Raw genomic sequence first — 17943 nt, 5'->3', positions numbered from 1 at the left:
TACGTGTGTATTGTAGAGGTCGTGAACCTTTTAATCTCAAACAGGTATAAATTAATGACTGTCTGATTCTCTTTCATTAAAGCCACTCTGGCTTATTGACATGTCATGGGTTTGATAGGGTCTGAGAAGGCCGAGTACCCAGATTAGTGGGTATTTTGTTAACCTTCAAAGATCAAGATAGCACCTATATGTCAGGCTTTCTTTTCAGAGAATCTTCCCATTCCATCGTATTAGAGATACAGTATGATGAGTGGGGATTTTATTTCATTGTCCCAACAACACTTTACACCCAACATTTCAGCACTTTTAACTCTAAAATGTTTGGTTAAAAGTTTATCAAAGTTGAGACACATTTCAGTTTAAGGGTTGGATATTGTTGTTTGGGCATTCTGAATAAGATATTGATGTTGGTCATTTGCTACTGATGAAAATCAATGTCACTTCATAGTTTTTAGATCAGTTTAGAAACTGTGTGACCTTGAAAACCATTGAAGCTGTAATCAATGTCAAGGATGTTGTCTTGTGTCATAGTGTTATGACAATTGATTTAAAAACACAACTAGTATACAAGGACTTTGATATAAGGTCAAGGTCAAATTTGCGGTAGACCGTAGTCTAAGGTCAATCCCCACCAGACCTCATCATCTGATCAAGACTATTGGTGAGTGGTATAATTAGTCTTGGTGAAACACTTCCTTGTACTCTATTTTGTATATTACAGTTATTTTTTCTTGTGTATAGTAATGTGGTCGTAGTAACTTTGTACAGACAAAGGCTGAATATCACACAATACTGATGATATAGCAAAGAATAACTTCTCTGACAAGAGCAGATAACCCTGTCAGATATGCAAAGATCGGAAAATGTACTGTAATTTGAAGATAATAATGTTCATAAATCTTAGAGAGTATTTTTCCAAGTTTGTATATTATAGAGTTATCTGTCATTGAGGGTTCGGGGTAATTGGTACATCATGTGTTTGTGAGTTTTAAGTCATATTTTTCAGAGGAAAAAACCTTAATTTTGCTCAGAAAAGAATGACTCTACAATTGATACCTACCCACAAGGGTAGACAACTCCATGGACAGCCAGAACTGTTTGTACATATAAACTTATTTGTTTACTTTCATGTTTACAGACCAGGACCAATATGGCCTGTCCGCCGGTCGGCGATGAACGCCGAGTGTTCAGCGAGACTGGAACAGCTCGGCAAGCCAAAAACTCTTAATAACCAGTACTACTTCGATAGGTCTGCGTACATGATGGTTACACGGGGTGCCCAGAGTGCCGAACCATCAACACGTCTCCAACAACTCTCACAACCACTAGCACGGAAACAAGTCCAGGAATACAAAGAATCTGCATGGGGACAAACTTTCCCAGTTTCTGAAAATTCAAAAAAGGCAATCGCTTCGGCCCGAGTGGAACAGCTGGCAGAATCTAAAGCATATCATAAAGCGTTCCAGAATGAACGGCCGGTACAGTGGGACGTCCCCGAAGGTGCATTGAAGGCAGGGGCTAATCTTCGCTTACAACAACTGTCGCGGCCTCGTAGTAGGACTATGATCAAGGACGATTATGACCCGTATAAAGTGAGCCCGGCGGCACGTAGGGTTCACGCGACGCCGAGGATCGAGGAATTATGTGTACCTATAGCCAGGAAAGTAAGACCGAAGAAAGCAACAGGACAACAATAGGCACATTCCTCATATAAAAACTCATTGTAACTAGCTAGATAGAAATATTTAAGTTCTAAAACAGTCTAAAGCAAATGCTTCCCAATTATTTTTTGGTATTCTTGAGATATTTTTGAAATTATTGAATTTCAAGCTTACAACAGAATATTAAACCATGAAAAAAATTGCTAGAATTTTAGAATTTATTTTTCCCTTTTGTTTGTCACGTTGATTGGAGAGCGTGTCCTATTTATGATGTACAATGTACTAACTGCCAGCGGTAATTCTGTCTTTGCATATTGCAGAGTTAGCTCCCTTGTGTGTAGGTATCGATTGTTACGTCATTTTGTGAGCTAATTTCACATCGTGTTCTCCGAAAAGTAAGACGCTAGGCTCGCAAAAACATGACTTCACAATCAATACTACCTTCAAAAGCAGATAACTCTATAATATGCAAATACAGAATAGATATAATATGCTTATTGTACGTTATGACACCCGAGTAACCTAGAAAACTAACGACATTTGCTCTATCCATCTCTTCCTATCGTGAGCATCAAGTGTTTGGTATACAATAATAAGCATGAGTAGCAAATAAACATATAAAAAGTCTTGTGTTTCGAGGGGCAAAGAAATCACTTTATTTTCTATGTCTGAAGTCTGGTAGACCAAGGGGTAGAAATTTAGTATGTAAGTACAGATTATCTTTTCATATTTATATACTCTTGTTGTCAACAACTTTGATTGCTTACTGGTATGTTTTACAGTTGCCAAAAACACTAGTTAGGAAAGTTCAAGATAACGTTAAATGAAATCAACTTTTATTGGTAACATTATTAGTAAATTGATCAAATCAAATCTAAAAACGTATTGTTGATTCGGTGCTTGAAAAGATAGATATTAATTGGTCACAAAGTTGACTTACATTGGAAACCTTTAATCATTTTCATCAGAGCTAGTGTATTAATTGTATTGTAATCCATTTCCAAAATTATTATTTTGTATCTTATTATAATATTAAACGGCTCTCAAGGTATATGAATTATTCCATTCCATTGTTATTTAGATTTTTTCATTGTTTTTGTGAGTTTAATGGGGTTTTTTGCATCTAAATTACAGAAAACAAAACTGAATTGTTTAAAATCAATTAATTAAAGTTACATAAAAATTTTAAATAACTTAATTTAATATATTTGTCAATAATAATTTGCAGAGGACTTTTAATTAATAAATTAATTTCAAATCAGATTGTGATTGTAAACTTGAATTAATTTTCTCTTATTTAATCATTTTTTAGTCAGAATTATTAACTTAAATTGAAATGTTTAACATTTCAAATTGGTCTAAGGGGAGATAACTCTCTAACATTTTACCAAACAGTATTTTTCAATGAAGAGGAAATTTATTTCCATATGTTTTGATTATCACTTATGAAATATTTCCTATATGCACTGGGTTTGTGGTGGTTGTTTTTACTATATATATATACACATAAATTTATCATTTTGCACGTGCAATAGCTATTGTATATATGATCATTATTTAATTGTTTTGAATATTTAGTCAGTGTAATATTTCCATTTACTTGGAAGTATAAATCTATACCACTTCAGTATTATGGGTGAGCCATCTTGTTGTTTTATAGTGTGTGGTTTGTTATATAATGATATATGTCTATCATAAAAAAGGAAAGTATTCCAAGTGTAACAAAGTTTGTTTACAAAAAATTGGGTATAAATGCATATGGGAAGGGAACCACATGAAAATTGTGGTAGGGAATAAATTAACATGTACACAAAATTTTCTTGTATTCAAGACTTTGCAGAAAAAAATCAATGAAAGACATTTCACCACTGAAATTAATATATTATGACTGCATGACACATACTCATTGATCAGATTAGCTTTTGAAAAGAAATTTGCAACATCCTTGTTATCTACATGTAGTATAAGCAAACTTTTTTACAGTTTCAAACAGAAAAGAAATAGGAGTAATTCCCGTTCTATCATTCAAAGGAATTGGCAGATGTTTTTTTAAAAGTCATTGCTCATTCTAAGAAAATGTTTATTACGTTCTGTACTTGCATGTTTCAGAGTTATCTGCCCTTGCAGATAGGTGATGTCATGTACCGTAACTCATGTCTGAAAAAAACGCATAATTTTCACTCACAAAGTAATGACGTCACTATTGATATCTACTCACAAAGGCAGATAACTCTGTATATAAGATGCTAAGACGGACTACAAACTAAATTTCAACATAGGAAACTTCATTGTTAGTTGTTCGTACAAAAGCTACATATAGGTATGAACAAAAACAATTAGACAGGATATGTGCAAATACATTGTATATACAGTGAAAAAAACAGTATTACAAATTTCATGCAGTATTGTTATTGTATAAAATAAATTTGTTGTCTCTGTATACATCTATATTATCATTAAGTTTGAAGGCCTAACTAAAATCAATTTACATTTGATTAATTGATGATGCAGATCCACAAGTTATCAATGATCAAGTGAAATTATAACTGTATGAAATACAACGTAGATAAATTATTACACTCTTATGCTTTTTGGGAAAAAACCCTCTCCCTTGTTTCACAGAGGAATATGATTTTCCTCCATACACTTTAGTTTTGTTTGCAAAATGTACATTGTTTTCCAAGCTTGCCTGTTTTAAAGATACAGTACTATCATATAAGAAGATCAAACTCTATTTTTGATTTGATACCTTACCTGTAAATAAGATTTACGCTTTTTTTATTGCTATTTCATATATATTATATGTTGTTTTACATCAATGCATTTTGTCATCATCATCTTTGAAACAGTAAGTTTTAACTTTTGCTAGTTAAGTTTCCATTGAGATATATATGATCATATAAATTCCAAATTGTTTTTGAAAATACGAAAATTTTGTTGCTTAAAATGATCATATTTTTTCTGTGTTCCATATTTTTGTAATATAATTTTTGTATCAGGAGTGTGGAATTAAAGTGAATATTTCTCTATAAATAATCTATAAATATTTGTACTGTAACTATGGAGTGTTTGTGTGAAAACAAAGCCCTATAACAAGTTTTTTTTAATTTTATTTTGGAGAGAAATGGTTTAATTACTGCTACTAGCACATGGAGGAGTAATTAACAAAATGTAGCTGCTTCCTTCTACTGAAATAAATACACATATTACATAGATCTAGCTGATTTTCTACTTCCAGTCTTTCACTTATTTGAGTTATTGTCATGTGATATTTGTATTATTATTCAAACTGTGATATCGATATTTATAAGATATAACTCAGTGGAGTTATCTCCCCTAGTTGCTCAAAGTTTCCATCATATGAATGTTTGTATGGCATTTGTTTTCATATTAAGCCTTTTGATTCAGGTTTTGTACAGATCATGTGGTCTGAGAAAATCAATAAATTATTGGTGTTAATTAATCTCTGGTGTTTGTATAATTCTGTCAGCAGATTTAAAGTGAATAGTCTGCGTCAGCAAAAGTTTCACATATTAAGGACATTCCCAGTTCTGACCCTTAAAGTAAAGAAAAGTTTAAGGAAATGTGCATAGTGAGCCGGAGGACGTTTAGAATGTGTTTTGACAAGAGATTTTTATTTTCCATTCCAAAAGAAATTATACTGGATACATCACACCATTTTACCGTCCTTGCCCGACTGTTTTAAGTTCTTCCTATATTTAATATTCCTTTTGTATAGTTGTGTTGCTTCTCCTTGGAATAGTGGAATAATAACTCTTACCCTTTTTATAGTGCTATCTCGGTGTACATTTGTAGCATGCCACTGAAGATGTGTACCGTATTCGCTGTAATTAGCGCCTCTCCCCCCAATAAGTGCCCCTCGCTTTTCTGGAGAAGAGTTGAAGTTGAGTTGGATTGAACAAAATTTTACAACAAGTGATGCCTCTAACATCAGCATTATATCCCGCTTTTATATGAACTTGCGAGTCTTTTACATGTGAATCATGACAATGCGTCTCAAAGATATAGCATATACCGGGGTAATGTTTAATGTAACAGATTAATGTACATGTACCATGAGTACAGAAAGAATTAAAATTTGATTGGCTTTATTCGTCCAACTTACATTTTGGTTCATTAGTAAGTGCTTCCCTTTGTTACAATTATCTAAATACCCTGGGCACTAATTACGGCGAATACGGTACTGTACACTATAAACAGCACACCTCACCCGGTCACATTATACTGACAACCAGCGAACCAGTCGTCCTACTACCCTTTATGCTGAGTGGTAAGTATGCAGCTGCAGAAACTGCCACTTTTACAGACTTGATGGTGTATTTTGGAGCATGTTTGACAGGGACAAAACTGAAAGCGAAATGTTAGGCGGTGCCAGGGGGGATGTTACTTTTGATACTCCAGGGGTTCCGATCACTTAAGATCTCTACACCCCTGGACTATCTCATAGTAAAATTGGAGGCAACAGAACAGGTAATTTAGTCATTTGATGTACATCAAAAGAGCTGTATAACGTACAATAAGTCAAATTGATTAGGATACGTCAACTTGATTATATCATAAGTTGTCTTATCATGAAAACTTTGGTGAGATAATCTCACTAAATATTAAGTTAATACAAATTATATAAATATTTTTGAACAAGTTAATGGTGACATTGATTCATTTGTTAATTACAATCTGTTGCTGGTTCTAAAAGACACCATAATTTTACCTGTCATTTTGAAATAATTAAGTACAGGAACAGTTTTCGTCTTGTTATTATCATGTGTGTTTGAGCCAAAGTTTTACATATTTTTTCTGTTTAAAGCACTTAACTCCTGCCTTTTGGTTCTTGAGAGGAAGAAGTCGTTTAAAGATTTTAGCCTTTTTGACCCCTGTGACCTTGAATGATGGACAAGGTCATTCATTTGAACAAACTTGGTAGCCCTTCATTCCAGCATGCCACAAGCCCAATATCAGGTCTCTAGGCTTCTTAGTTATTAACAAGAAGTCATTTAAAGATTTTAGCCTATTTGTCCTCTGTGACCTTGAATGAAGGTCAAGGTCATTCATTTGAACAAAATTGGTAGCCCTTGATCCCAGCATGCTATAGGCCGAATATCAGTACCCTGGACCTTTCGATTATTAAGAAGAAGTCGTTTGAATGAAAAGTTTATGCACGGCAGATGGCGCACAACGACGGACAGATAACCTAAAAACCAACGAAACTTGATGGGTACGGGTTAGCCAATCATGGGTACGAGCTCGCCGAATATTTTGGGTACGACTTCACCAATTTTGGGTACGAATTGGAATGGGTACAGTTAACTATACCCCTTCTCAGAGACAGAGTAACAATCCTGGCCATATGTATGCTTAGATCCTGGGGAGGGGTCTCTATTTGCATTTTGTCTAAGGGATGTTTCATTATTTGATTCAGAAGGCTAGACAAGAAAGAATGACAAGTACTGACATTTGCTAAAAGAAGGAAGTTGTGGGCAGCCATAACTTTAAAAGGGTATGGATTTAATAATGATCCTCAACTACTGCAACATCAGAAAACCTTCTTACTCATTGAACGAGTTACAGCACAAGAAGGGAAAATACCAGGAAATTCCTGTTGAATAGTCCTCAGCATCATCTGTTTTATCAGGGATACTGGACACTAAGGGATCTACCATAACTTTCTCTCAAGCCAAGTCATTGCCTAAAATGAGCGACACGCCCTCTATGGGAAGTTCCGTCTAACACACCAATGGTGACAGGCCCAGTAACCAAGTCTGACTTTAAATAAACAGAATGGAGAGGCACATTAACAAAACCTAACTCTACACCTTGAAGCAAAACACTACTACCACATGAGGTCTCCTCAGACAAAGGCACTACGCCATCTAATATCAAAGAATGAGAAGCCCCAGTATCTCTCAAAAATCTTCACGGGTTTCAAGTTGGTGATATCACTAGTAAGTGAAACAAAACCTTCAGGAATGAAGGGAGAGTACTTCTCCAAGATACTATCAGACTCTGAGCTCTTAATCTCAACAGACACTTTAGAATCTTCCACAATATTACTAAGTTTCTGACTAGGCTTTGACATAGCTAACACAGAAGGAAACTGACTGTTTTACGCCTTTGCTCCTTACGCTGGAGAGAAAAACATTCAGACATAACATTTGTTTTTTTTTTGTGTGTGTTGGTGTGTTGGTTGTTTTATGTCCTACTTTCTTGCAGTAATTACAAACAGGACCAGAAGGAGACCCACACCTGCCCTATGATCTGTTTTAGGATCAAAACTTAGTCTTATCACCTAATTTTGGTTTGTCATTAGGAGGGCCACTAAAGGCTGGGTTCCTAGGCTGACCAAATTTACTAGTACCTGTGGTACTGTTTTTGTCTTGAGAACTGTTTTTAACAAATGAGCCTTTGTGGGTGAGAGCGTAATCATCAGCCATTTGTAGCTGCTTCACTAAGTGTTTCAACTTTTCTCTCATCTAAATGAGTTTTTATGTTTGTGTGGACACAACGTTTAAACTCCTCTATCAACAATAATTGCCTCAATTTACCGAAATCGTCATCGATTTCTTTAGAATCACACCACCTATTAAATAATTGTTCTTTTTCTCTGGCAAATTCTACATGAGTTTGTTCATCTCTCTTTCTCGAGTTACGAAATTTCTGGCGGTAAGCCTCAGGAACTAACTCATAAGCTTTCAAAATAGCTTTCTTGACTACGTGGTAATTTGAAATGTCATCTACAGATAAAGAAAGAATAAATGTCTCTAGCTTTACCAATCAAGACACTTTGAAGAAGCATTGTAAGCTTATCTTTAGACCATTTCATACTATCAGCTATTTTCTCAAAATGCAGAAAATACTTGTCAACTTCTTTCTCTTGAAAAGGAGGAACTCTAGCTCTAACATCTGATCTCTCTCTATCTCTTTTTCTTTTAATTCTCTTTCAATTTCTTTTTCTCTTAACTCTCTTTATTTGTCTATTTCTTTTTCTCTTAACTCCTTTTCTATTTCTCTTTCTCTCATTTCTTTCTCTTTATCTATTTCCATTTGTCTTAGTTTCATTTCATGTTCAAGTTCCATTTGTCTAATTTGAATTTCTGAACTGACTGTTTCCTCTATACTATCTAATGCACTAGAGTCAAATTTGCCATCGTCAACAAAATATCTTATAATTACATTCCTAATTTCAGCTTTCCTCAAATTATTTTTGATAGTAAGGCCTAAATGTTTACCCAATAACAGTAAATCCTTCTTACTAACTTGCAAAAGAACTTCCAGGGATGGCGCTTTAACAAACTGTTCTACCTGCATAGAAGTCATGTTTATCTAGCTGTTGGTTTCAAATGTAAACTCCAAGTTTGTACACAAATTTTGCAAATTTCTTAATTAATTTTTCCAAGTTAGATTTCACAAATAAAATATCGATCCCAGACGAGCCCCCAATTTCTGTTACATGAACGAAAACAGAAATGAGAAACCAGCAGCTAAATTCAAAACACAATTTTAATTATATATACAATATCATACAGAGATGGTTTACAATGTCTAAAGTAATTGGTGGTGGTACAAGAGTAGTACGATGATTTAAAGTGTTACTTATCTGTATGCGAATGTCCTGGTATAATCCTTGATCCTTCCAGGTTTCAAATTAACAATAATCACAAATCCACGAGGAAATTGAATGTCCACCGATGATTTGTAAAGTTCCAGGCAATATGAATAAATCCACACAAAGTGTTGTAATAATCCACAGATAAAGTCACAATAGCTCTCCAAATAGAATCTAGTATGGCACTGTACAATTCTTGATATGTCTCATTACAGTTCTGATTAGCCTTGGACAGCTCGAGTATATATAGCTAAACCCTAGTTCAAGAATATTGGAGAATCTTCTACTTCTAGAAATATCTAACTAAAAGCAGAATAAACACACATAACTTTCTGGAAATAGATCATTCTAGATCTCTACTTATAATCAACATGTTTACAAACATATTTGTTTATACATGATTATATTCTAGAAAGTTCTATAACCTAAATCAATGATATGACCTTTATAGGATGTATTGATATTAAAGCTATAGGAGTTATCTCCCTTATCTCATAACTACATGTATTTAGTGTCATACATAACAATAACTGACCTCTATCAGAGGGTCTCACGCCCGTCCACCCCAAAGACTCGATCGTAGGACGAACATAGGCACAGAGGTAATATTTACATTTGACACCCATCATTTTTAACAAAAATGAAAGCATGTCGCCCCAGTCGGGATATTTTTTTCGTTTCTTTATACAATTGTTAATTTAAAAATTGTTTGAATCATATATAAATATAAAACATGTATATATTGTTTACATTTTTCCAAAATTCTTTAAAAAACAACAATATACACGTAATGTTGCGTCACAATGTAAACAAAGCCATGTGTTTCTTTTAAAAAAGTAGTCCTTTTACGTTGCATAGCACATTTTCATACGCAAGTTCAAAGTTCAATGTTACCATGCAGTTATGGTAAACAAAATCGGCTAGTATTAGCGTATAGTGACCAAGCCTAGCAAGTGTAAATATAAGGGTATGGTTTACCATAAAACCCCAGACTGATAAATATAACACTGATTAAATTCAATTATTCATTTATTTCATCATACATAAAGATGACATGTCACATAAATGAAATCACAATGTTTGGTATTAACTTATTACTAAATGTACAACTAATGTCAACCTATACAAACCCAACACAATCTGACTATATATAGTAGTCCAACACCCTCACATTCATTACCTTTTAAAATGGCTAAATACTATACAAAATATTTTGTATTTGCATAATACAGAGTGGTCTGCCCTCATGAGGTACCGATTATCAAATTATGTAATCACTAACAAAATATAATATTTTTCAGAGAAAATAATGTAACTGTCAATCAAAATCTGATGACATCAAAATCAATACCTACCAACAGGGGCAATAACTCTGTAATATACAAAGACAGTATACCCATCAGTAGACAGGTATAACAATACAGTCCCTAAATCACTTACATAATGATAATCAGCTGTCACATCATTTTATTTCACACAGATACAAATAGTCTAAAGCTTTAAGACCAGTGGTTCCTAGGCTGGGACAAATTTTTGTAAGTAAGTTAATTATCTCCCTTAAGCTTTCTCTCTCAGTCACTCCTCCTCCAATTGTTCATGTGTGGAACATGTCAAACATGATTCTCATACTTAACAAAATAACCTCCTCTCTTTATGTACATTCCTTTCACTACCAGCAGAGACTTACAGTTATACACATAAGTTTAGTTTGTATACAGCACAATAAAGTTCTTCACAATATATTTAATTATATTGGTCTGGCGTTAATATTTAGTTATCTCCCTTCCCCCATCACACACAGTTGTCCCATTATTATTTGTATATCGATTTTCTCCCTTGTCAGTTTAACTTATGATGAGTTATCTCCCCTTTCTAACCTGTTAGTTTAACCTGTAAATACACAGTTTAGAGATCTTTGACATCTCTGAACACTTTGATTTATATGCTTTATTTGGTGGGTTAAGGTATATAAAGAGTCTGACTGTTGGGAAGATCCCTGGTATAACTTATTACTGTATCAAATATAGAATTAGTTATGTAAAACTTCTAATCATGGTGACTTAGTAATGAACAGAAATGACACAAATACTATTAAGTCTGATATTGCTAACTATAACTGTATAATCACATTTACCATTCTCATAAAGCTCCAAATAATAATATAAACCACAAATACAAAATGTCATTTAAGTCTGTCAAAAACAGAAAAGGATGTTACATAAAGGATAAAGTGTTGGATCCCTCAATAGAGTGTAGTTAACAAATATACAACATATTCACAGTTTACACTTTAAATATCACCAAGCAATAGAATTGATGAATTTCCATTCTTTTCAATACTGCTGAGTTGTCTCCCCTTTTTAAAGAAACTGAATGAGCTTTATATATTTCCCTTAGCAATGAAAAACATAATCTTTATACATCAATACAACACTAATACACTAAAATCAAAAGTTATTGATGTCCTAAAAATTCATAAATTGACTTAAAGATGCTCCACCGCCGACAGAGCATAAGTGATATTCATCATTCAAACAATAATTTGTGTTTAATCGTGTATATATATGCCTAATTAACACAAAGAAGAATATGAAATAATTTATTTCGCCTTTGGTGCATGCGCAATCAGTACTTCATTTCATAAAGAATATAGTGCCATGGAATTTTTTCCGGATGCAACTAATTATTTTTCATATTTTTAACTTGAAGTAAAATTAGAAGCTCAAACTTTTCAATGGGGGTAATGGTGTTAAGTAGGTAACTTTTGTATCAGAAGAAAAATACTAAATCGCCTGCTTCTGTTTTGGATAGTGAAAAAAATACCAGTTGTTAGCGGTGGAGCATCTTTAAAGTAATAGTAAAATGGCTCATATTTCATATGTGATACAATAAATTAGCTTTTAAGCTCAACAAGTACATAAGATATTGATCTATGCTTCAATCAACACTTGAACATTATTATATATTACACACATTTCCTGATGTACATATAGAGACTTACATGTGTATTTGTCTATGAGAGAAATGTTATCATAAGGAGGAGTTAACTCTATGCTACAAAAATAAAAATATGTGTATCTCAAAGACATATTTGCGTAAATTATTCAGCTGATATCTTTTAAAATTATATCATTTTAATGACAGACATGTACGTATACATTTATTCCTACAGAAACTTAAAAAAATCTTTTTAGTAAAATAACCTTGAACTAAATTAATGTACTGCAGCTGTAAAAAAATAAATGATGCCAGTTTGAGGTAATACAGAGGTTTTCAAGATAATAAAAAAAAATGTAACATTCAGTCCCACCCTCAATTGTAACGTCAACATATATCACGTCAAAATATGCCATCACAATCTCCAGAAAGTGTGACCAATCGACAGTACTTAATTAACATCTTTTAGGTATCTCGAAACTGATACATGAAGGATGTTCAAGTTACAACCTCCTGACAATTTCTTATTTAGTAGATGAAACAAGATGTCTTTTGTCTAACATCCTAAAACAGTGAGGTGCACTAAAATAACAAATTCATAAAAAGATCTTAGTACAATGCATAACTGATATATATTACATAATTGCCTCCCTTCCGAATAGGTATTCATTATGACATCATCACCTTATGAGCGAAACTTGCATTGTTTTCTATAAAAAATTATTGCATTATACTCTCAAACACATGGCGTTATAACTAATTCCAGAGTATCCCACATGGACAGATAACTGCAATATACAAATATAGAATAATAATAGATAATAATTCCATTAAATATAGTTTACTTTTTCCTTTCACATCATTTAGGAATAGCTAATGTAGGTGATTTTGTGAGATCAATGCAAAATGAAAAATTATAAAATCTTTCAAATATAAGCACATTTATATGCAAAGTTAAACATCACTATACAAACACAGTGACTAGAAATTGTGAATTTAATCATTGAAATATTTACTAAGTTAATCATAAATGAATATAAACAAGTATACATATGATTTTGGTATAATGAAATATGAAAATTTCATTTAAATTCATATATACCATGTTACATAATATACAAAAGTCTACGAAAGATGTTGCTTGTAAAGACACTAATAGTCGTTCCAGTATTCAAATTATAAACATTTTGGAGCTAAAAATAAAATCTAAGGTAAAACACAAGTCTTTGCAAATCCTGTAAAATCTGTGTTATCTGGTTAGGCAGCCAATCATACATTTTCCTGATTTTTATTGTGTGTTTTCAGAATGCAGTAGGTCATGCAATAAAGAAGTGATGGAATATTTCAGGATCAATTACAGATCTCACAGGTTTATTTAACAAATTTTATTGGAAAGATACAGTGTGTTAATTGAACTGTATAATGACAATAGAAAAATAAATATTCAAATGCAATATTCTTATACTTTTTGGCAGTAATAAATGTGTTGAAAACAAAGTTATTGATGTTACCAAAATAGGTAACTTATTTACATATTTGTATAAGATTGAAAAATATAAAATATTAAATTATATTTCCTATAAAAATAGCGCAAGCATACAAAATTCTTTATATAGATTCAGTAAAAGACCAATTTAAAGTAAATTCTCCCATTAAACTTTTCTTCTGGAAAAAGGATTAAATATATTAAAGGCAAGACAGGCAATATTAAAATAAATGTCCTGGCTTTTATAGTGTTCATCCTATTATCAAAAAATTTTCACTTTTAAATCTTCACCTATCCAAGAACATGTTTTTTTTCCTTTTGAAAAGCAGCAATATAAATAGCAGAGTGCAGGATTACATTATAAATGTATTATGTTGAATTGAATTTGAGCCACCTCCCTCCTGCCTGAAAATTTGACGATGAAAAAAAATTCTAGATTATTCACAATGATTACTAAATGAAACTCATTGTTTTCGTAAATTAAACATCAATCAGCATTATGATTTAGCTAATAAATATGTCTACTTTATGAAACCGTCAATCCCTCAGGAATGCTGCTTATTTTGACAGAAAAATTTGACATACATAGATAACCCTGGAGATATCAGAAGCCAAACTTTAAGCTACCAACAGAACGTTACTTTGGTACTAAGGTTGTTATCTCAAGTTGTTACTGTTACAAACTTACTTTGGTATTAGGTTACTGTTACATAGCTACATCACATTATGTTGTTACTATAGTTACAAATTTACTTTGGTATCTAAGGTTACTGTTACTATAGCTACATCACATTATGTTGTTACTATAGTTACAATCATTTAAGGCTACTGTTACTATGTCAACCATCTTGTAAGACAATAACTCATCCCTTTAATTAAGGCAGTGAAAGGGTAATTGAAGGTTACTGTCCGGTATCCAGTAACAACATGATACTGGTTCCTGAAGAATGGACTACTGTACTATAGCTACCATCACTTAAGACTACTCTGATGGGTATCGTCTTGTAAGACAATAATCAATTTGTTAGGGCTCAACAAGTTACTGTTTCCATAGTAACCCAATGAAACCTGGTCCTTTTGTAGACCTTCAGTGTTTCTGTGTATGAAGAGTGGTGTAATGACCTTGGCCTTCGGTGAATGAGCTATGATGTGTTGACCTTGATCTTTCAATGTATGAACAATGATGTGTTGACTTTTAATAGTTCTGTATCGGGATCCCATGACCAAAGATTAGGTTCACCATGGAGACCAAACATGTGTTCTGGGAAACGTTCCTCCAGGTCGGACATCCTATGTAAAATCTGAAAAGTTAGACAAAACAATATTGGGTACAAAGTAGTTCTGTTGTTCCCCATGAATGCAACAATATATACATCAAATTGGGTCAAAGAAGTAATGTTGGTATCATCAAGCTTATACAAATACAGGATACAAATACAATGTAATATTGGTTTGTTTTGTATAACGTCATAATAACAGTCAGGGTCATGTAAGGAAATACCAGGTTAAGATGGTGGAGCAAAACCTTGGTGCCCAGAGAAAAACTACCAACCAGGAGACCTGGCAACTGCCCCTCATGGGATTAAAACTTGCGCCCAGATGTGGAGGACTTGAGGTAATAATAAATATATATATATATCAGGACATCTTAACCACTCAGTCACAGCAGCAAATAGTGAATATGGAGTAAACATTTTAACAAGAGATCCCGTATGGATCTTGGAGCTCACCAAAGAATGATCTATGCCTGAAAATGGAAAGCTGCTTTTCAAACTTTTTCAAACATACTACGTATGAAATTTGAGACAGATCGCTTGAGTACTTTCTGAGAAATAGCGGTAACAAACTTCAACTATCAAAATACAAGATGGCCGACTGTCGGCCATCCTGGTCACCATTCAGTTCCAAAATGCAATATCCACTACTAGGGCCCTAGGGGAACCTACACATGAAATTTGAGAATTATCCCTTCAGTACTTTCTGAAAAATAATGATATAAACTATCAATATCCAAGATGGCTGCCTGGAGGCTATGCTGGTCACTGTTCAGTCCCTCTATATAAAATTTGAGAATGATCCATTAAGTACTTCCTGAGAAATAGCGATAACAAGAATTGTTAGCGGACGGGCGGAAGGGCGGACCACTGACGAAAAGTGATGATGGTGGGCTAAAAAGTAAAGGGTAAAAATTACAGGTGGGCTGTCTTGAAAATTTGACTTCTGTATCTATTTTGTCTTCACGGTTATAGGATTAAGGTACTTTGGTAGGTATTACTTACATCAAATGGTGGGCTAAAAAAGTAAAGGGTAACAATTTATCTATATCTATTTTGTCTACACGGTTATAGGATTAAGGTACCTTGGTAGGTATTACTTACATCAAAGGAGTTTAGGGAGGTGCTCATTTGGAAGATGAACAACGTCAAACAGACAGTCATCCCAAATAAAGTCAGCAGTCGAATCGGGAGAAAGTCGTGCGAGTACAAACTGAAACATCAACAATCAAGGTTTTATACACAAACTACAAATAAATGTTATTAACTCATTAACAAAGCGACTAAATAAAGCTTTAGCTCCATGGAAACAGCCACTTGAAAAGTACATTTAAGAACCCCTACAAAGAAATACATACAGTATGCATATGTAGGGCTAATACCGTGGGACAATATAGTTTAATAGGTCAGCCTTTTGCCCCCAGAAAATATCGATATTTTACACCATGTAATTCTGCAATTCCTCCAATAAATATGTTTTTCTGATAATTTTTATTTTAGATTTTTAAGATAACTATTTTAACAGGAAATAAGCCAAAATGCAATAGTATATTCAGGGTATTTTTCAGAGTGATTTGAGGTCAATTTTCAGCACCATTCCTCATGGCAAAGTCTCTAAAATGTTCCCAATTCATGCTTTAAATTTCCCAAAATTTAAGTTTCTTGTAATATTCATTAAAAAAAAACCTTAAAAGAAATCAGAATGCATTGTATACCTGGCACCTACTTCTGAATATGTAAGTCAAGTGATATATATCATTCATGTTAATGGTTTATGTGTATTATGACCTAGAAATGTAACCAGAGGTGTACTGAGGCAGCAATATAACTATCAGTATATACACTATGCCAAACAAATTCGGTATAGGTACTTACAATATATAGAAAATTGTCTTCTCTTTCTTCTCATAATTTTAGTATAATTTTCCATTATGCAATTGTTTAAAAATCTGTGTCCTGGTATTTTTTAATTAGGAGGCTAATTATTTTTTATCAATTTATTGGCAGGAAGAACAAAGAAGGAAACAGACTTACAGTTTTGTAATATATTAATGGCGCACAAAAATAACATTTTTTTGGTAATAGATTGAATCATTGGAAAATTAGGTCAATATTACATAATCATATATTGATGAGTTGGGGAAATTAACTACTGCGGAAAGATGTTTGACCTGTAACTGTAATAGAAACTTTATTTAGAGAGCACAATACTGTATCACATCTTTATTTTTTATTCATTGAACATCATTTACATGATCTTGTGTTTATACATATGAAGGATTCTCACATGCATAGACACACCTGTAGACCTAGTCTCATATTGTCATTATATATAATTATTGCCAAAGACCCAGTGGTGGGCCTAATTGTTCTTATACACACTTGTAATAATAACAAAACCCTACACATCTATTATTAATCACCATGGGGGTGGCGGGGTGCCAGAAATCACGTCACGTGTGATAACATGCACGCGCTGGCATTGACGTCTGCTGTCAGAGAATCAAGATGGATGTTGCTGCACAGATGCAACCAAAACAATGGAATAATGGAGGCCCTCCAGCTACGAGAGAAACTCTTCTTGGAGGTAAAGTATTCTTAAACAATGATAATAAATATTCACACATTGTTTAGCACGTTATGTGACATTGACGTAGCCATGCACGCTCAATTTTGCAAAAAGAAAACATAAATAAAACATGTGATAAGTGGTCTAATAACACCTAACAAACACTGACTGACTGAACAGATTGCAAGTGAAAATTCAACTAAAATATTCTGTGAAGACGGCTCTAACATCGAAATTGCGTTGTCATAACTACATACATAGATTCATCTTTTGTTCTCTTGTATTTTCTCTTTCTTCGTTTTCTTTTTTCTTGGTTAGCAGTGTCGCATTCTGTGACTGCTTTCACAACATCTTCAGACATTTCAGTCACTTTCCTCCATAACACACAGAGT

The 17943-nt window shown here is 33.3% G+C and overlaps 2 protein-coding genes across 5 annotated transcripts in view; one reads left to right on the top strand and one right to left on the bottom strand.

The window, feature by feature from the left end:
• Positions 1-5124, top strand: part of LOC138309861 (sperm microtubule associated protein 2-like) — a 28248-nt gene extending 23124 nt beyond the window's left edge. For all 4 annotated transcript variants that reach the window (XM_069251100.1, XM_069251101.1, XM_069251103.1 and 1 more), the window contains one exon: positions 1139-5124. In XM_069251100.1, coding sequence (XP_069107201.1) covers positions 1139-1697 — 559 coding nt within the window. In that variant the 3' untranslated portion in view covers positions 1698-5124. The remainder of the gene's footprint in view (positions 1-1138) is intronic.
• Positions 5125-14424: 9300 nt separating this feature from the next.
• On the bottom strand, positions 14425-17942 carry LOC138308915 (uncharacterized). The gene is made up of 3 exons (XM_069249967.1): positions 17809-17942; positions 16087-16195; positions 14425-15009 (listed from the first exon to the last, which is right to left on the bottom strand). The coding sequence occupies exons 1-3, from the start codon at positions 17910-17912 to the stop codon at positions 14875-14877; spliced, it is 348 nt and encodes a 115-aa protein (XP_069106068.1). The 5' UTR covers positions 17913-17942; the 3' UTR covers positions 14425-14874.
• Between the last annotated feature and the right edge of the window lies 1 nt (position 17943).

The sequence above is a fragment of the Argopecten irradians genome, chromosome 15, assembly GCF_041381155.1.
Source record: "Argopecten irradians isolate NY chromosome 15, Ai_NY, whole genome shotgun sequence".
In the NCBI taxonomy this organism is placed as follows: domain Eukaryota; kingdom Metazoa; phylum Mollusca; class Bivalvia; order Pectinida; family Pectinidae; genus Argopecten; species Argopecten irradians.
This window is presented reverse-complemented; position numbering and strand designations above follow the sequence as displayed.